Source organism: Fistularia commersonii, chromosome 27, assembly GCF_037954325.1.
Source record: "Fistularia commersonii isolate RoL2024-O1a breed Wild chromosome 27, RoL_Fcom_v1.0, whole genome shotgun sequence".
NCBI lineage: Eukaryota > Metazoa > Chordata > Actinopteri > Syngnathiformes > Fistulariidae > Fistularia > Fistularia commersonii.
The window spans coordinates 5,333,859-5,355,076 of NC_141310.1; the positions used below are offsets into that span (position 1 = coordinate 5,333,859).

A 21,218-nucleotide genomic window follows, 5' to 3' on the forward strand; every position below is an offset into this window, starting at 1 on the left:
GGGTGGAGGTATGCTCTGGAAAGAAGAGGAATGAATATTAGTCGCAGCAAGACAGAGTCTATATGTGTGAATGAAAGGAACCTGGGGTGGAACGGTGAGGCTACAGGGAGTGGAGATCAAGAAGTTGGAGGTTTTGGGTTTTTCTGAAGATGTGGCATCTATCCATGCTCATTTCATGGATTTGTTCTGAACAGATTCTGTCCCTGCTGATGGGACCTGTTATCATGCCGAGGATGGGCGAAAAAAGCACAGTGGAAGAGGTTACGCTGTTCTCTTATAAATCCCTCACACAGCACTGACGTCACAGCAAGACACTGGAAAATGAAAAGAAACCCTTAGCAGAGGATGAGATCAAATTTGTTTCCCCCTCAAAATCCAGCACTCCTCTTTCTTCTTCTTGGTCATCCCCCTGCACTCTCCTTTATTTTTGTCACACTGATTAACTTTCGCGATGCTGTTGTGATTAAGTAAATGGGCTGAGACCAGAGTGAGATACATTACTCTTGCTTATTTAATGTTCTAACCTAGTTGTTTGGCTCAGTCCTTTAATGTTCTTTTTATTTATTTATTTATTTATTTATCTATTTATTATACTTTATAAATCCGTTGCAGGAAATTCCTCGCTCCATTTAACCCATCGTAGATGAACCATGAGCAGTTGGCAGCCATTTAGCGGAGCAGGGTACAATGTCTTGCTCAACAACACTTCGAGGAGTTGGGAATCGAACCGTTAAGAGGACGATTGCTCTAGTAAACTGCACCACGCCAGCCCCAATACTTTGTTTTTCTCCAAATATATTCTATACTGGGCAGAACAGTTGCACAGTGCTTAGTGATTCTGCATTGGCCCGTAGTCACGTTAAAAGGATTTTTTCCAGTTTATTCATTTGTTTCTTTCTTGCTGCTAAAAAAAATCAAGAAAAGAGACATTATCAAATAAATCAGAGCCCTTAATGAACGTATATGTGAAGAGTAATAACTGCACCACTGAAATATATCTAATTGTAATTATAAATACAGTAAATGCAAGCCCTTCAGTCATGAATAACAAATGTAACAATAAATAAGAGCATGGAGAATCCTGATAATAATTTTGCAGTAATTGTATTTTGTTACACTGCTTCCTCTGGTTGGTAAACTGCAAATCCCTGCCTATCAATGTTATAAGGCCAAGAATCATATGAGATGTGTTAAGTTTGATTTTGAGTTGGCCACTCAGAATGTCGTGCTTCAAAATTCACCACCTGGCAACACCCACACTTTTGGAAGAAATGCTTAATTATCTAAAAAAGGTCACCATCAATCTCATAAGAATATTTTTGACAGTGTATCCGTCCAAATGGCTGTAAATCGGAACATCACGTCTGGGAATACTGCAATTTATTTCATACCAGCAGGTGGCGCAATGACAAAATGTGTGTTCATTATGTATCATGTTACCCCCATCTGCAAATTCGACACTGCAATTTCACACTGAGAGACTTCATACTCATTTTGTCCTTCACATTCACATTTAATATCTCAAATAAACTGCACTTTTCTGAAGTCTTTTTAAAGTAATACAAATCTGCTGTCTCTATTTCAAGCAGCTAATTAGACCCTATTACATCAGCATTGGAGAACTTTGAAGTGCATACATATAGAACAACAAATCACTTGAAACCTCATTATCACTCCAAAGGAGTAAAGATAAGTGGACATCTAAGCAATTTGCCCAAATGACAAAATACTGTCAAAATACAAGGTAATCAATGGTTAATTGAAATTACGCCAGAGCTGTGAAAACCAAATTTACTTACCATTTATATGCAAAACATCCTATCTGTTTACAGAATGTTATGTCTACTTTACAAAAGTAGACATTTGAAATTTCAAATATATGCTTTTTCTTCATAAGAGATTGTAGGGCACATTGTAAATGCTCACAACTGGATTAACAGGGCAGCTGAGTGGCTGTTATAAATTTTGGGGTCTCGGCTGTCATTACATTTTCTTTAACAGAATTGCTCTGCACCTGTAGCCCATACACATATGCGCTGGATTCCAGACGAGCATTTTCCCCCCTGACTATTCCAGAGTGTTACATAGCTTCGATGAGTATCATCATCACGAGCCTTGGCCTATTTGTTAAACCTGAAAAATATTTCTAATATCTTTTTAGTTTGAACACTGAGGCCAAAAGAAGAACAAGGTTTACCTATTACCAATTCAGAAGGTGCATAATCTTGTTTTACCTTTCTCTAAATAAAGTCCAGTCCACATAAATGCTTTCATTAACATAATTATTGAAAACACTCCTATTATTACATTATTATATCGCAAATGGAAAAATGTGGCCGTAATAATCAGAGGCAAATCCAAAGATAAAGAAATCTTCTCAGAGACACAGTGCCCCTTCTGTCATTGCCCACAGGCACAGATCCCCTTGATTTACATGCCAGTTAGTAAGTCTAAATGAGGTTTTCTAATTTATAAATTTTATAAAGTCTGTGAGAGCCCCTACATGTGGCAACAGGAGGGAGCCGAGTGAAATATTTTCACATTTATAGTCTTTGGGGGAAAGACGCAATTCAGATTCTGCTACTACTGATGTTTTTTCTATAAGGCGGTGACAGATAATCATATCACAAAGTAAGATGCCTTATAGAGGAGACCCCCCCCCCCTTTGTTCCCACCATCTCACCTGGATCACTGTAGTGCAACCAACCAGAAATGTGTCATATATTCTCTAACAAGACCGTACCAGGAACCCACACGCTCCTGTCACTGAAATGACAATCCACCTCCACACCCATTTTTTCCTTACTTTTTGCATGGTGTTCATGATATAATCAGAAGAAGAGTGAGGAGACAAGGTCACGATTATCAAAAAGATTCTGCAGCGGCCACAGAAGGCCAGCTGCCACGACAGCACATGGAGACCCTTGACATTCATAAAGGATTTTTATTATTCGTTAGGAATTCTGTGCCATCAAGCAAGCCATAAATAGAAGCAGTCATGGAAATTGGCCTGTGTTTACTGATATTGATGAGAGTGGCACAATGGAAAAGTTCAGCTGTCAGGTAGACATTTTAATTAAGCATAATGAATAGGTTGTTTTGTATTGCATATTTGATCAAACTTATTTTTTTCTTCCTTGCAGTACACAGAGAACATGACTGTCATTTTCGTGGGGACAATACATCAAAATGAATTACTATATTGTTTAGTGGCTCTATGTGGAGCACTAAAGGTGTTGTCAACACAAACATTCCGTCCCATATGATGTAGTGTTGATATTACTGAACAGACAATAAAAGAAAATATAGGACACCAAACTTGTAATGAGGGACAACATAAGGTCAAGTAATGAAAAGAAGTGTAAACCATGCAATATTTACGATAAATGTTAAAAACCTCCATTTGCAAAATGTACCTCATTAAGACAGTTGTTAAGTCAGGAGTTCACTAATTCTATATTTTGTATTTTCATTTTTTTTCTGCTGTAGCCATTAAACACTATCTCAACAGTCATAGTTAATGCAGCGCGCAATCAGACATCTCAACTACAAGAGGTCTTTGGACCTTGTTTGATGTGCCTGCATTTCAATAATAATTATGTTTAACGACTGAGTTATATCTAAATTTGATATTATAGAAGCAATGGGTATTCAAAAAAATGAATATGTAAAATATGCAGCAATGGCTGGCAAATTAGTAGTATCAAGTAGAATATTGGTGAAACGTGAGGGATTACTGAACAGATGTTTTTTGTGTTTGAGATATTTTAAGGTGTCAATGGTAAATGTCTTACCATTGTGAATATACACAGCTACACCTAAAACTGATTCTCATAATTCTGTTTTTTTTATTTTGAAAGTGCTACGAACTAATTCAGGTCTGACCGACCATACTTCATATTCAGACTACATATGCCCTCCATAGGCACTTCCTAGGCAGTGTAGCTCTTCAGTTCTTGATTTACATTTTATAAGGATTTACAATAACCTAATTTTATAGAAAGAAGAAATGTCTGTATTTGTTACATTCAGTTATACATACAGGACAGCAAAAATGAATCACTGCATTTAACTCATCATGGATGAACCATGAGCAGAAAGCAGATACTGACCAGCGCCAGTGTCTTGCTCAATAACATTTCAACAGCCAAATCAAACCAGGAATGTTCAATTCCAAGGATGACCGCTCTAAGCCCATGTGCCAGAACACCCCATAGAAATTAAGTTATTATTTGTATGACATTCTTATGTCAGTTTTTTTTAGTAAATCACCTAGTTTCTCAAGACCTCCGCTATAAGTTATTTCAGAGGTTGGTCTTTTTCAAAAGACTGTCACTCTCTTTTCTCAGTAAAAGCAGTTTGAGAATAATCTCTTCAAGATTTGTCAAAACTGTCTCTTTCCCCTTTCTTAAGGTTGTCCCTGCTGGAGTATGTAATTCTTAATTCTACCAAAACCACACTACAATAGAAGATGCTTGCAGGATCATGATTGTGAATGTGAACAAAATCAATGGGAGAGACATTTTATTGCAGTTACAAAGTTTTATTGTAACTTCCATTCACTGCCAGGGCTGGTTTCTCACCAACACACCAGGCAAATTGAACAGCATAAGCCTATATGGAACATCAAAATAGGCACAGTAAAGAGAATTGCTGATCTTAAACTTTTTACTTTAATCAGAAGACACTTTAGTATGAAGATGTGTAACTGTTTTAAAACAAAGGGGATAATGGAAAATGTTAATATATCACCAGCTGTTCTCAGGACCTGGAGTTTGTAGATTGCAAAGTACTTGGCATGTTCAAAATGAGACAAACATCTGGAAACAACAAGACCAAACTTCCACCTCCATAGCATGCAAATCAGAACCATAAAACAACTTCACACATCCACCTTGCTTTCTCTGGGTCATGTTGAAAATATTAGTTTCTCTCTCTGACTACTTGCTTCCTAAAAGTGCTTTGAATGACCACCCAGAGTCCCTTTTATAATCATCTGATTGATTTCAAGAGCCAAACATTTGTAAATAAGATCCTTTATCCTAACTTTTTTCTTTAAATATGGAATAGCCGTTAAATTGGCAGATGTTCACTGAGATCTGCACACATATGCTGAATTTGATCATCATTATTTTACTTCTTCTACATTCATTTTGACAGTGATACATGTTGCATAACAGATAAAAGTGTCACTATTTTATGAATCTTTTTTCAACATCTTTTCGCAAGTTTTTAACAGGTTTTCTGGCTGTCCAGAAGAACCAAAAATTATACTCGTTTATTATTTGTGTGCTTTTAATTCTGAAGGGAAAAAAGGAAAAAGCAAAGGAAGTCATAATCAAAACGACAATCCAAATAAATGGTTATGGTACACATATACATAAGTGGCAATGATGAAGTATGGTTCTTTAAATGGAATAGTAATATTTAGTGACAACATTGATTTTTTATTTACTTACAGATACGTTCTTCAGAAATAAACCTTCACTGTACATCAACAAACGGACCTAAAACATCAGATTTCGAAAATAGAAACCAAAACAAATAAACAAGTAGAAGATATCTCATTGAGCAAAGACCTCATGCACCGTTTCACCACCAAATTAAAGACAGAAAGGCAGTTGAACTGGTTGTAAGTACATTGTGCAAATACAGACCCACCTCATCAAAACAAGTGACAAGACTATGTAAAAAACATGAACTACTCTATAAACCCAGGGAGACAGACTGAAAATGTCTGCAAATGCCTGCTGTGCTTCTAAGGGAAACTCATAGAAAAGAAACATATATCTCTGTGATCATTCAACATGCAACTGATCCAGTTGAGCAGAGCCCAAGACAGATTTTGTCTCATTTTTCTTCACACTAAAGATATTGGTGATCATGTTCTACCACGTGCACATCACTCAGTGGTAACATTGTCCAAAGGGTGCATTCAGGAATTGTGGGCCGTGGCTAGGGAGAAGGCGGTGTCTTCAAAGAATTACAGGATCCTCCTTGGCTGCTACCTGTGGTCCCCTGGTACTGGGACGGAAGCAGATCAGAAACAGTAAGAACTGTGTTATACATGTTCAAAAACAAATAAGAAACCCTAAGAAACAGAGCCACATTTTCACACTAATAGCTTTTTTCTATTCTGGAACTTCCAGGCAAATGCTTACCACCAACAAAGCTATAAATAGACAATAAAACAAAAAAGAGAATACCCGCTTTGCATTTTAATTAATTAATTTCAGGTCAGTTGGTTGATGCATGTGTGTTATTAATCTTTTTTCACCGGGACTGTGCAGCTTCTGGTGTCATACGTGCCAACAGTGAACAGAAAAACAAAGGCATCTGCAGACAAAGTGGCTGACTTGGCAGGGAAACCTGTAAACAAAACCTGCATTTGAAACCTTTTGGCAAATGAGAGCTATTTTGCAATTTTGGGCGGTTTGTTCTTTAGACTCCAGTAAAAAAATGCAACATAGTAACAAGTTAAAAGCAAACATAATTTCCTCATTTCTCTCCCCCAACTCTCCAGCATGTGTCCCTCTAAGTTGGAATCCGGGTTCGACTGAGCCTTCTGCCTCATCGACGCTTCCTGCAGTATTCACAACACTGTCTTTAGAGGTTAGATAACGGGTAATTCCATTCTCCTTTTTCAAAACTATAAGATATCCAGATTATATCTAGGTCCTGCCTTCCCTTTCCTGCACCCTATTTATACCTGAGGGCCTGAGAAAGACCAAGAGATTTTAAATGACTGACCTGATCTGATCTGCTTCATTAAATGAAAAAAATGTGTATTTGAAAGCTTTGTTTCATTTGCCAAAATGGGATGAATAACACACTTTGATTTAATGTTATGAATGCAATTAATGATTCTATATCAATGACAAAAGCATGAATTAACATTGTTTAAAGCTATATACATATATGTACTCATGTTGTTGCAGAGTCAATAGACAGTAGAATTCCACATGTCCAATTTCAACGTCCCATTATGAAGACAACATGACTCGGTGATATCTCCTCTGGCTGTTGGTCCGACCTCTCTAAAATGCTACTCCTTTGTCAAATGCACATTGATGTGTTCACTTGACTGGGATTCTATTTCACTCTCTTTCCCAAACAAATGCAAGCACAGGGCAGATCCAGGTCATGGTGGTACTCAATAGTAAAGATACAGTCATATCACTTTTATCCACCAAGGCTTCACAATCTATCAAAGCATTAGCAAATGTAGAGCCTTTTAGAGTAATTATGTCTCCAGTTTTGTCCTTAGTTCCCTTTAATGCGGATGCAACAACTTCAAAACACTAGCAACCAAAGGAAGATTATAACCTTGTGTTATGTCACATCATTATATTACTGGATTCTAACGAATTAATTAACATTCACTTAAGATAGTGTTTAAAATGGTTGACAATGCTTTAAGCGATTATTCACTGATAGCAATTTGAAAACAGCTTTTCATATCCCTTCATTCAAATCTGCATAACAACATTTCCTAACCAGAGCATTTTACTTTCTAATTATCACTTTGAGTTCCACTTTGATGAGTTGAATACCATTAGACAAATTAAGTTTTATAATCTAAAATTTCTGGATCTAATAATTCATTTCACTGGCTATGACTAGATAAAAAGTCTTACACAACCTGATACTCATTACAATCCAAAACATTTATCGCCCTATGTATTATTTTTTTTTAAGTCTTGAAATACTCATTAAAAGCTAGTCACGATGAACAGCCTTTACCTCGACGAGAGGATGCCAGTGGGCAACAGGTTTCCTGGGATACGTTAACATTTCATTCCAGTGATCTCGGCCAAGGTTGTCTGCATCGTTCCCAACCCGACAAACGCCGATCACTTCATTATGGCCTACTCTGGAAGTATGAAAAAGAAGGAGGGAGGGAGAAAGAGAAATATGTCACAGTGGCAGTGTGGCCCACATGTGTGTGGCATCTAACAAGTACACAAGTGCAACTGTCGACTCTATGCAGCCACAAACCAAAGCTTGGACAAAAATAACAGAATCTGGTCGACCCCGAATCCTGATTAACCTAGAGTACAGGAAAACGGGTCGAGCGAAAGCGGTTAGAAGAATCCGTATGGATCTTCTCAGGAGTTCCTTACCGATCATAGTCCATCACTGCAATCAGAAGGCTGATCTGCTCTATATTTTCTGGAGGGACATCAAACACAATGGCCTCATTATAGACCGGATTCAAAGTGTTCCTCTTGGTTGATGTCTTTCTTTTCTTCAGTCTGCGGCCTTCACACATAAGGGAAACCTTCACATATGGATCTGGGAAGATATAACAAGCAGGAGGGAAGAACATTCATTTGCATTCAGTATACTGTGACTCTACAGTCAATTACAACGTAACGGATTCTTAATTACCGGATGCACCAGTGATATCCATAGCCTTGAGATTGCGAGCCTTTATCATCGTAATGGTCAATCTACCCGCAGTAGGCAAATAACAGAGAGAAAACATGAGATCCCCAAGGTCCACATTATCCTGCAAAATAAAAAAAAAAACACATACACTGTATGTAATAGAATTTAATAATAAAATGCAGCAATATTTTTAAGTTGTATCACACGTTTTTGTCCACCGAGGCAAAGAAACATGACCGCCGCTCTTACACTTTATGGCCTTGTAAATAAGAGCATTTGTTGCACTGTTGGTTTTTTTGCAGTCGACAAAGGTGCAAGAAAATGGTTTGGCCATCTGATATTTTCAGAGCCAAACATGTTTCGGCTGAGGAATACTCTTTTCTAGAATATGGCTCCAATAAGAGCCTCCCCCATCTCACCAGAGACTAAGACTTCTGTGTAGATGCAGAAAGGCAGAAGCTGACTTATCACTCTGTCTTAAAATAACTTCAGTTATGAGGTGAGAACCAGGAAAACACACAAACATGTCTGGTGATGAAAACAACTCCTACTCTTCTTGTTGATCTACTGGCATCGAATTAGCATGATATGCCGGTCACATAGCCATCTGTAAAAGTAAAGTTCAATGAGTTTGATTGGTGAGTGAAAGAAGCCCTGGAGCAGGTACACAAAGTCAGTGAAGGAACGTTGATGTTCTATGGTGTTCTTATCATAGCTATTCAAATATAATATCCTTATTCACATTGACAAAATACAAAATAATGTATTACAATATGGAAAATGCTCGGACATTGAGCATGCTGTTCCTGAAGCTATGTCTCTAGGAAGCTTTGTGAATCTGCCTTTCGGCTGGCACATTTTAGCCAGGCTATGCTGTACATTAGAAGCTGGTACGTGATTTTTAATGGGAGAATAATGTGAGCAGAGTTTCCAGCTATAACCACTTTAACTAATTGAAAATTGAAACACAACATTTCCCTTTGCAGCAAGTGTTGGTGATAATCTGTTCTGGATAATTAATTATGGTTGGGTGAGCGCCCCCCCCCCCCCCAGTCGTTTCTATCATGAAAATAGACCCTCAATCCCAAACGTCCTGAAATAAGGGCGTCTAGTGAGTAATTTGCTTACTTAAAAACATGTACACATTAATTTAAGTATGGGCTGACAAGGACAGACTGCCCACACAAATGCACCGCCATCAATTTATGTCATTCAAATTGACATTGTAATTGATCATAACAATGGCAAATTTTTTTGATAATTTAAGGAAAGGGAATTTTTTGTTTCAGGCATGAAAGGATAAGAAGAGATCTATTGTTCCTTGAAAGTCTTGTGCAGAGGGGCCAGTTCTCATCAGCTCTATGGTGTCTACATGGGAAAAAAGGCACAAACTATATCTTTGTTAATTTCAAAAATAAACAAATTCATAGAAAAATTATAATGATGATAATAATACACAAATAAATAAAAATACTTATTTTCTATTAATCTGCTTTTATTTTATGTATTCACTATTTTCTTTGTAGTAATAATCCTTTACTTGCTAACATTTGTCCATGTATTTTGTTTGTTTAACAGTTTCTATATGATGCCTACTAGCAACGGGTTTTGTACGTTAAACAAACATTAGCTGAATATTTTTTAAATGTTTTTGAATTGTCACTATCTCCTATATCACCATATGAAAAAACAAGTTAAATTTGCCAAGAACTCAAATGTGATCTGGCATGCCTAAAATCAGGCTCCAAAGATACTATTTTAATTTCTTTCAATCGAGGAAACAACTCCTTATTGTAATTTGATTATAATTTATATGTATATTTGCATCTGTGTAGCAAACTGCGTCGAAAGGAGCTGGATAGTGTGAAAAAAAAAAGATTAATAACAATGGTTGATGCAAAAATAGAGAACACCAGGAACAATGTGTGGCTGTTGCCGAGCACCGCCTCTGAAATACTATATTATATCAGTTTTGTAACAAACTATGTAACATAAGGAGATATTAAGAACCTGCCCCAAAAGGAATTTCAGGTTGTATCAAACACCTGTCAGGTTTACAGAATGACTTGATATTTTTTTTCTTTTTATTTTGTCGAAACCAAAGATATTAGCTGAAATGTAATTTAAGAGGGATATCATGTCATGTGAGAAAATTTGCAAGGAAAGTTCCTTTAGAATTTGCTCCAGTTGTGTTGAATATAAACAAACAATGCACAGTATATAGTCCTGCAATTGAAAATAAAAAAAAAAATATTCATCAACAGATAAGCAGCTTAACAAATTGTAGTAAGGGTTCCAAAACAACTGAATGACTTATCAGCTCAATCAAATATCTATTATGTTGAGATATTCGTGAAGCTGGGATAATTTATCTTTTTTAAAGTGTAGCTTAAGTCAGCCTTCTGTGTTTATCTGAATCAGGATTAATTAGCTGTCGTTGGTACATCGATATCAGCTGATACCAGATGGAATTATCTTCAGAAATAATGCATTTTCATCATTGATAGTCAGGGCATTTTTAAACAATAAAAGAAAAAAATCTGATATTTTGCCATGGATTAATTCACGTTTAATTTGTCTCCTGCAATTTAAACGTAAGACAAGATCAAAAGTACGGATGAACCAGGGATTAAGCTAGTTGGGAATTATGCACACATTTAAAAGTTTTCTTGTAGAGGCAAAGTAGGAAAGCCAAAGCTTTTTTCTTTTCTTTTTAAATCACATAAGCCTTTTAGATGATTTTCATAATCCTTTACCAATTCAGACAGCTCAAGAGGCATTGGTGCAAAATCTTTGCTGTCTAAGAACATTTTAATGCCATAGATGTCAAAGTTCATCATCTTTCATCATCATATGTCTCATTTTCAGGTTAATGCATTTCACTTTGTCCAAATAGTAATTCTGTCCCCTACGATTCATTTCCTTCAGCCAAAGTCTGACCACTTATAGGTTGAATTATTTGCCATTTGCAAGCTATTTACAAAGGTCTGAGACTTTTAACAAGCCATTTTTGTACAACAAGCTTCGTTCAGCACCACTTAATCTGTTCTTATCAGTAAATATACAATTTGTAATCTCTACTGCTTTTTGCTATCTTTAACACTGATGTAGTTTCTTCTTAAGACAAGTACATTTTTCTGGAGCCACTGTTATTGATCTAAAGGCATCAGTCGACCATTATTGCAATCCTGGGAAAATTTAATGCCTTTTAAATGTATTTATATATTTATCTTTTTGTTTGTTTGTTCGTGTATCTCTGATCCGGCATATGATACCTTACTTTCAAATAAAAATAACAATTATTATAAAAACATATCACAAAAATTCATATTTTTAGAATACGTTGTCACAGTGAGTCTGATTATTTGAGAATTGTATCATTTTTTCTAGTATATCAAAATAATTTATTTATATCATCTGTTTGTTTTTTCAGCGTTACACCAGTGAAACACTGTTATCGTTATTCATTTTATCATTATTTTACCATTACCCTGTATGGTCTAACCTTCAGAAATATTTGAACTTGTGGATCCATTCTGAAATGCATTTAAGCCACCATATATAGCAGAAAAAAAAAGCTAACAGAAAATACTCTTAATTATTTGATCATCAATCTGAGCTTTTATTTTGCAGCATCTTTTAGATTTCTCCTATTGATTATGGTGTAAACCCGTAACAGGAACGCCTTTTTACCATCCGCTTTGAAATAAAATCACACTTTATCATACTGTATATAATGTATTGTATGTTGTATGTGAGGTGTCCTTGACATACACTTTAATGTATGTTCCACATGGTTATCCTAACCCCTGCTCCTTTCCAAGAGAAATTGCAGGGACTGAATAAGAGAGGGAGCTCCAGGAGCTTGTTTGACCTCTTGTCTTGTGTTGATTCTGTTGCATTTTCTGTAAGAGTATTTTGCTTTCTTTGTATCCCGGGAGGATAAGCCTTGGTTTTCTTCTGAAATAGATATACTGAGAAAATGAAGACAAACCTAGAAATCAATCAATACGCAACATCAAAACACACATATTGCTGATGTTTGTGCCAAATGCAACAAGGTACTTGTATGGGTCCACAATAAAAGTATCAGCCTTTGAAAAAAAGCCCCAATAGATCATCATATTAACTGAACTAACTGAACTGATATATTTCAACACATCTAGTTTTTTTTTTTCATTTTTTAAAAAAACAAAAAAGACATTTTACCTGTCTGTTGCAGACATTCACCAAAATTTTCTGAATGACTTAGAAAGGGTGCATGGCTCTGCTCAACTTTAGCTACACCAAACATCTCAAGTCTTACTTAACACTGTCAGCACAAGAACTAAAAAGTTAAAGCTTTTTATGATTTCAAAATATGTGCCTTTTCAGATTTGCTGATTTTTCTAGAATGAAAAAGAGCCCTTTTCAGCAGTCAGTGGTGAGGAGCCCTTGTGCCAGTGTGCTCAATTTTGAATTTTCATTGACTAAGATGATACACCGAGGTGTTTGTCTGTTAATACGCTACTGGGAAGAGAATGAACATGTACATACTTTTCATTACTATTTTTGGAGATGAAGAGAACACAAAGGCATCCCAGGCCTCAAAGATCCCTTTCTCAGAATTTGGGATATATATATATATATATATATATATATACAGTACATTTATCCCTTACCATATCTGCATATTCAACATACAGTAAATGGCTTGTCACCCTCATGTAACATTTTTAAAGTCTGGGATTTCAGTGGCCAAAAGTAACAGTGACCGAGCATTTGTTTACTTCAACTTTGTATCCATAGTGACACCAGACATTTCAATCATATAACATATGGCATTCTTAGTTTCAGCTAATGTCTTTTGTATGTTAGCCTCTGTGTGTGCGTGCATGTGTGTGTGTGCGTGTAGTCATAAGTTGGTGAGTGCACAAGGCGAGGTTGTGGCTTAGTTGGTAAAGCAGTTGTCCCTCCAACAGAAAGTTTAATTTCTAGCTCCTCCTCTCTGCATGCTGAAGTGTCACTGAACCCCCTCTTATTTCTGGATGTCCTGGTTCGTGCCCTGAGTGGCAGCTCTGCGTGTTTATGTGAATGGTAATTGCTATCTAGAGTAAATCAGTTTGAACAGAAACATGATGAAAATGTTATGTGAGTGTAGACCATTTGTGTGTGTATGAGTTTGGTATTTATATAGTATTGTGTATTTTTAGGTTTTGAGTATGATTTGGTTTTTAGTGTGTTTTTTTCCCCGGCTAGCTATAGACCTAACTTGGTGTCCACTTTAATTCAAAAAGACATGTCAATGTCTCAAGTCAACTATCTTACAATAGCTCTTGAATCAGTGTTTTTGACTTGTCAATGCATTTCCTCGCCAGGATAGTGTCTAGCATTTCCAGCTGAGCAAGTCTTTGTTGTACACAACTCACTAAATGTATTAAAACTTGGATTTTTACTCACCGAAGACACATATTGAATTTCCCGGCAGAGTTTTGTTTCCCTGGGAAAATCTGCCAGGTCCAGAAAGTTGTCGACAACCACTTGGCCAATAATGTCATGACGTGAGAATCGGTCAAAGTCATAGACACTGAAGTGCAGCTTACGTGTAGGCAGCTCTGAGTAGGCCACAGGAAACAGGAAGACCTCATCGAACACGGGGTTCAGTGTCTTGCGGTGCACCTTGGTCTGGTGCTTGGTCTTCCGATCAGGCAGCAGGTAAATCTTGACATAAGGGTCAGAGGTACCGGAGAAGTCCTTGGCTGGGAGATCCTCCGCTTTGTGTATCTTAACAATTAACTGTTCTAAGTCACAGTCAAATGTGAGAATGAAATGGAGGCGTCCACAGCCTCCATTCCTACGACTACCTTCATCCCCCTCAAGAGAGCGTTGTTTGTAGAGCTCAGGTTTGAGGCGGCCAAGACCCAGTCCCATTCCAGTGAGGGAATCCTGCCTTTGGAACTGGGCCACATTGAAATCTGGGTTGGAGAGGTTCATGTGTCTGCGAATGGACCCTTGTCTATTAACAGAGGGAGTCAACAAGAGATATCACAAAATCTTTCACAATTTGAATCATAACAGGTATGTAACATGTAAGAAACATGCAGAAAGGCAATGAGTTGTTAGAAAATTAAATTACAACAGACACCAGTATTATTATAAGGCGCAGTATACAAAATAATTTAAAAATTCAAATAATTTAAAAACTGACCCGATTTCTGACATTGAGCACCCAGGTGGCGGGGGTTCTGTTGTCTGCCTCTGCATTCGAGGAGTAGTGTGAATCCCATTTTCCTGGCTTTTATTCTGAACATCTAGTGGAATGTCTGGAGATGTGTGACTGATTTTCATAGCTGCCTCTGGTGGTGCCATGACCACAGGTGGAGGTGACACAGGTGTGCCTGGAGCTTCCACCGAAACAACAGATGCCACCGGAGTGGGCTCTCTGGCAATGGAGCAATGTGATGATTCACGGCGGGTGTGTATAGGAGGGTCCACTGCTGTGTAAACTGGCTGCCTGGGTGCCGCATGTGAGGGCAAAGGGCTCATGGTGGGGTTGATGTGCCCATGAGGTTCCTTGGTTGTTGGGGAGAGTCCACGCTCCCTCCATGGAATCCAGCAGAGCTTCCAGGAGACAAAGAGAGAGACTCCAAAGAGGGCTAAGCCACAGGCAGTCACCACCAGTGACAGAAGACTCACTGATACATCTGAGAGTGTGAGAAGAGTTGCATAAATTAATGATCGGGCTGTATTTTCTCTTCTTTTTTATGTTCCACACTTGGTCATTAGGAGATACTGTGCAATTACAGTCAAGCTAGCTCACGGTTATTATGATTGTTATTATATAATCTAATGGAACTTCATATCTCCTCAGGGTCGGTGTGCCACATGGAGTAAAATCTGTCCTTAACTGATGATACATGTTAGAAAGCTTCCTTTTTTACAGCAGCAGTGAAGGCTTCAATTAAAGTTTGACACCAAATAGGGTATTTTAACTACACAGGACATCCTTATATGGGGAGGGTTTTCAAAATATTTTCATATGTTTATAGTTCAGGTACAGTAAATTGTCACAGCACATATCGAATGATTCATTACATTGCCAGTTTTATGTGAGGAATATCAAAATATATGATATATAAAATGTTTACGTTTATCAGGCAATTGACTGCCCTTGATACCTTGTAGCTGTTGACTGGTTGCAAATCTACCTCTCCAGTGTCCAATCTCTATCTTTATGATGTTTGTTTTTGAATGTCTGGTTTCTAATTTCAAAAGCACCTTCTTTACAGACCATATCAGTTTAGCAGTTCCATTTTTGGAGTCCACATTAGCATATACCATTGGTGAGTTATAATGAGGAGGGGATGAAGTTTGGTCATTAATTCTTTTGAAACTGTCTGGATCTAACTGACCTTAGATGCTTACTCACTGTATCTTTATTAGATTTGTTCATATGTACCATCCATCCAAATATCTTCTGCCGCTTATTCCTGCACTCAGGGTCACTGAGGATACTGGAGCCTATCCCAAGAGGCGGGATGCACCTTGGGCTGGGGCTACACCCTGGACTGGTCATTAGTCAATTGCAGGGTCACATACAAAGACAGACAATATCACTCACTCATTCATTCGTGGAAATTCCCAATTAATCTGCTGCATGTTTTTGAAATGTGGGAGGAAATCTGAGAAGCCCACGCAGACAGAGAACATGCAAACTCCACACAGAAAGGTTCCTTTGTCAGAATTGAACCAGGGTCCTTCATACTGTGAGGCTTTGGTATATACCTTTTTGTTATATAGCTGCTGGGGGGGGGGGGGCACAGTTGCTTTGAAATGAGCAGATAATAATAATGTTTTAAATATAATAACGAACACCGCAAATTATGTTCCGTACTATTGAGGGGTTTAACTGCGGTCGAGCTGCTTTTTGCCACCAAGATAAGCTTATTGTCTTGCTCTGTGACCACAGCAATCATTCACCCCTTCATCAAGCTTATAGGTGCTGACCTTTGGTAATATTTTTTTCCTAATACCTATGGATACTTCCTCTGGCAATCCATTCATTGCCTTATGTGCACCTTTAATTACATTCACAAGCAAAACCAAAACAATTTCAGTTAATGCTGAAATAATTAATAATCACCATTTCATACTAATGTTAACAATAATGGATTAGGCTTAGGTGTTGCTGTTGTGTGTTTTGTAAATGCAACAAAATGTAATTAAATTCCCTCTCCATAGGCTGTTTATGTTGTTTTAATACAATCTTAATTTCCCTGCGGTGGTGTGAACTGTTGCTCAGCAACAACTGTTTTAATGAGTCTGGGAGGACAGGCAATGTATGAAAAGGTGAATCCTGTCTTCAGTTTTACACAGTCTGTTCAGTAATTATTCATCCAATCTGCTTTTTATAGAGATAAATGTCATTTGTTGGTACAGACAAGTATGATTTATTGGTGAACTGAACACCTGTTGTAATAACTGTACTTGTTTCTCCTACCTGTTGTAATATTAAAATGCTTGAAGCTGTATTGTTTTAAATAGTGTCAGAAAAAAATTTAAAAAATGAAATAACAGGCTTCTGAACACTATTTTTAGATGTCTTCAGCATCCTGTATCGTACAAACTATGTTTGCTTTTGCCTCCCTCTGTGCGAGGGCAGTGAAACATACTGATGCTCCATAAATGCTGTGACTCCACAACACACTTCATTAGGGTGACTTTTATAAATCGACTACCTGTTCTCCTGTGTTTAGATTTTCTGTGTCGTCGCATGCTTGTGTGGGTTTAAAAAAAATTGTTGCACTCTGTGTCACATCTCCAGCTAAAGAGCACAATTATTACTACAACTGTTGCATGCAAATTGAGTGTTTCTCAAAGGTGATACAGTTGGCTGATTCATTCACTCACTGTTTGATGAGTCGACTTTATTGCAGTTCGCAGGCAGTGGTGTGGTTAGAACACTCACCTCACATAAAGGATGGCTCTGTTATAAGTTTGCATGCTCTTTCTGTGCCCAACTGGGTTTTCTCCAGACTCTCTGGATCCCTGACGCAATCTGAAATTTTAGTAGTTTAAGCGAAAACTGAATTGCTCACTGGTGTGAACGAGAGACTAAATCTTTTATGTCTCTCTATGAGGCCTTGTGATCGGCAACCTGTCCAGGGTGCACACTGCCTCTGGCCTGATGCCAGGTGGGAACTGTTCCAGTACCCTATGACCATTTGTGCAGGACAAGCAGTAAACATTGATGAGTGAATGCATTATTTAACTTCCCTCCAGTGTTACAAATATTAATATGGTCCCCAACAATTTCATCAACCTAAAATATTTTATTCCTGTTTTGCGCCTTTAAAGATTCAGATTTAGACAATACCAAACCCATAAAAGAGGAAGTAGATTTTGTCAATAGACAAGAACTACTAAGAAATCTTCAAAGAAAAGCATTCTCATTTTATTAGCCAGTGAGATAATAAAATGTTATAGAGCTCATAATACATTGATTCATGTATAGCTATTGAAGAATTTGGAGAAAAAAAAAAATCAAATATTGCTAGCTAAGGAAGTAGAAATTCTACAGATTTCCTCATTTCCCCTTGTTCGCCATATCTTGTTCAATGTATGACTAAAATATGATGGGAAATTATCAATGTATCAATAAAGTTTCAAAAAACTGTCTTAAAAAGAACAATTCAAAATCAATTAATTAATAAAATGTTTAATAATCCAATAATGCAGCTGGTTATACATTAGAAATATATAATAAATGAGGGATTTGATCAAATGGTCCTTGAGAGTAATGAAAGAAAAAAAATCTCTCTCTCTCTATATATATATGTTATTCTACATGACAGTGTGTGCATTTTATCAAAACGAACACAATATCAAACAGAAACATTTCAGGATTTAGATTTTGCAGCTCGCCCCTTGAAAGATAGAAGGGTGGATTTACACAGGAGTGTGTGTGTGTGTGTGCGCATGAGAGACAGACAAGAGAGAGAGAGAGAGAGCGAGAGAGGGCGCATGAGCAAGTGTATGAGCGTGTGTGTGTGTGTGTGTGTGTGTGTGCGTGTGTGCGCGCATGTGGGCACTGCCATAAAACCTCACACGTGAACAGACAAACTGTCCTTTCTAGGCTGCGAGATTCTGTGACACTCAGAGTATGTGTGATTTGGGAGAATAATGTGGAAGAATAAGGAACCTGCCATCTGTGGAAATTAAGCCCAGAGACAGGTTTACAGGCAGTCAGAGTGCAGCCTGGTGGAGAAAAATCTATATATCCAGGGAGGATTCAGAGACGTTATCACTACAAAGAGAGGATGGGCCAATTTTAGAGCACATACCTCCGAAAGTGCAAAAGTGTAGGTGGCAACTAAGTGCTGAAAAAGCACTATATGTTTGCAATCCATTATTTGCCCAAACGTGTGAGTGAATAAAAACAGGTACAGATCGCAAATGTTTTCTTTTAATGAAGGGCCGGTCATAATGCCCATGTGTAGCCCAACGGGGGAGAGAGTTAGTGAATCAGCAATCACAGAATCTAAAGAACAGAATTGTAGAATTTTAATATAAGAGGGGGCATAAGGTTGACAATATCACAGTTGAGAAAATTAAATTACTTTTCTGATTACAGCTGAGTATCCTTTTCCTCATGAGCAGCAAAGGCTTTCAAAGGAGAAATAAATCCTTTGTCAGCATTACATTTGAAAAATAAGCACACTTCAATTAAACTGCCCCACGAAAATCTAATTTCATTTGGTGAATAATCTCTGCAGCGAAGTAAACCATGAGCTCTGCTTTTATCTTTGTCCCCTGTCATTGTGACGTGCACGGCGCCATCATGCCAGCCACCACTTGGAACTGAGACTAAATCTTACAGGTGACCCTTTCTGGTAGCCAACTGAACGGGTCAAAGTTGATCATATCTGTGTAAAAGGTATACTATGAAGCCTTGACAAGGCAAAATAAGTGAAAATGTAAGAGAAAGGGAGGCAGAGAAAGGGCCACCCAGTAATGAAAAGATAATCAAGCCTAATACTACTTACTATGAAAAGGAGAATGAATACCCTGCTGTGTAAAGGATTTCATTGCCTCCTCGCTTCACCATGTGACCCCTAGCGGCATTTTCCTCTGTCTCTATCACACACTGACACATTAGCCTGGGTGTTCCTCATGAAATATGACTATGTATTAATGTTCATTTTGTCACATATGAGCGAATGTGCTTATATTACTGGAAAAAAAATGCACATTCACTTCAGTAAGTTTGATCATTTGTAATGAAAAGGCTTTGGGCAACACAGATGAAAGTTATAGATAATACAGGTTGGATAGCAGGGAATGAAATGCAGGATTTAGTTACACTGTGATACGATATGTACGGATCACAATGTGCGGGGAGAAATTGAACTATCTCAATTGGAAAAGGGTAGATAATAATAATTGATAGTTGTGGGGGGTGGTGTTAATAGTATGAAGAGAACTGCTATTGACCAAAAGCCTGTTGACCCACTCTCCAGCACCCACCCCGCGCCACCCCATTAAATTCAATGCAACATTTATGCCAAGACTGTAAAAAACCGCTCACCTGAATCCGTGTAGCGTGGCCTGGCGAGGTCTCGGAAGTAGTAGATGAAATCGAGGCAGTGCTCGTTCTGCACTTCTCCCTTCGAACAAAGATCTGACAGGAGTTCGAGTGCCTTTTGACAAATCTCGTCATCTCTGTCTCCAGGCATTTCCCAACAGCATCCTTCTAAATGGGGGGTCTCTTAGGGCAGAATCACGCCGGTCCGATCGTTACACAGCCTGCTATTCCACACTGCTCACGGAGAGCCCCCGGGGTCCGGGTCTTCTCCAGCGGCACGCCTATCCCCACGACGAAATGAACAGCGACTTGGAGGTCTAAGGAGAGAAAAACCCTCTAATCCACGTGACCAGAGACGTGAGTTGCCTGCCCACATGGAGGAAATATTCCCAGCTTTTCTTTTTTCTTTTTTTTCTGTCACGCCCCCCCTATATACACACACCCTACACACATACTCGCGCTGCTGCTGCCCTGATCGAAAGCCACCGGTTGAATTCACGCATCGCCACTGCGGCGCGGTGCGCTGTCCGAGGTGCTGAAATGTGTGCTTTCCCTCCGCATCCGGATCGCCGCTCCGCCGGAGGTTTGCGCCAGGAGGTTTCTGTCCTTTTCTTTTTAATTCGAGATCGAAGCTCAGCGAAGTACAACGGAATTTCCGAGGCGCACATATGTATATATATATATATATATATATATATATATATTTATGCTTCGGAAATATATATATATCACTAAGTGTAATTTATTGTCATTCAGTTCAGTTTTCCACTATGATGAATCTTATGGCTTTGTATGCATTCATACAACCAATGAGAGAACACGGTGGGTTTCTCTTTTCTTCCCCTTCTTTTTCTCTGAGGCACCAAGCTGGTTAGATTTACTAGCCCATGATTGTGTGGCCGATGTAAGGAAGAAAAAAATATATTAACCAAGCAAATTGAATGCATCTGAAGAGACATTCAATGACACATCTTTGAATTTACCTGATATTAACCAATACTGATTTTTTTTTTCTGCAAGGAATGTTGGATTTTTGTATACAGTCTCTTTTATGGTATGGTAATTATCATGAAACATTTCTTAAGGAAAAAGAATTAGCCATTTTCAAAAAAAAAATTCCCATTATAAACCTCCTGTTAGATATTCAAGTCTTGCCAAAGACACATAGTCAGTTTCAACCTCACCAAGTTAATCTTACTGAGTGACAAGTTGCTAAATTAGAGGCTGTTTTACTTCAACCAAGATAACATTTCCACTAAACAGA

The 21,218-nt window shown here is 38.0% G+C and overlaps 1 protein-coding gene across 1 annotated transcript; it reads right to left on the reverse strand.

The window, feature by feature from the left end:
• Window positions 1-4,534: 4,534 nt before the first annotated feature.
• syt9a (synaptotagmin IXa) lies at window positions 4,535-20,341 on the reverse strand. Its single transcript, XM_086175233.1, has 7 exons — window positions 19,958-20,341; window positions 14,579-15,074; window positions 13,831-14,386; window positions 8,392-8,512; window positions 8,124-8,295; window positions 7,744-7,873; window positions 4,535-6,024 (listed from the first exon to the last, which is right to left on the reverse strand). Exons 1-7 carry the CDS (start codon window positions 20,103-20,105, stop codon window positions 5,956-5,958), a joined length of 1,692 nt encoding a protein of 563 aa, XP_086031359.1. The 5' UTR covers window positions 20,106-20,341; the 3' UTR covers window positions 4,535-5,955.
• Window positions 20,342-21,218: the final 877 nt, after the last annotated feature.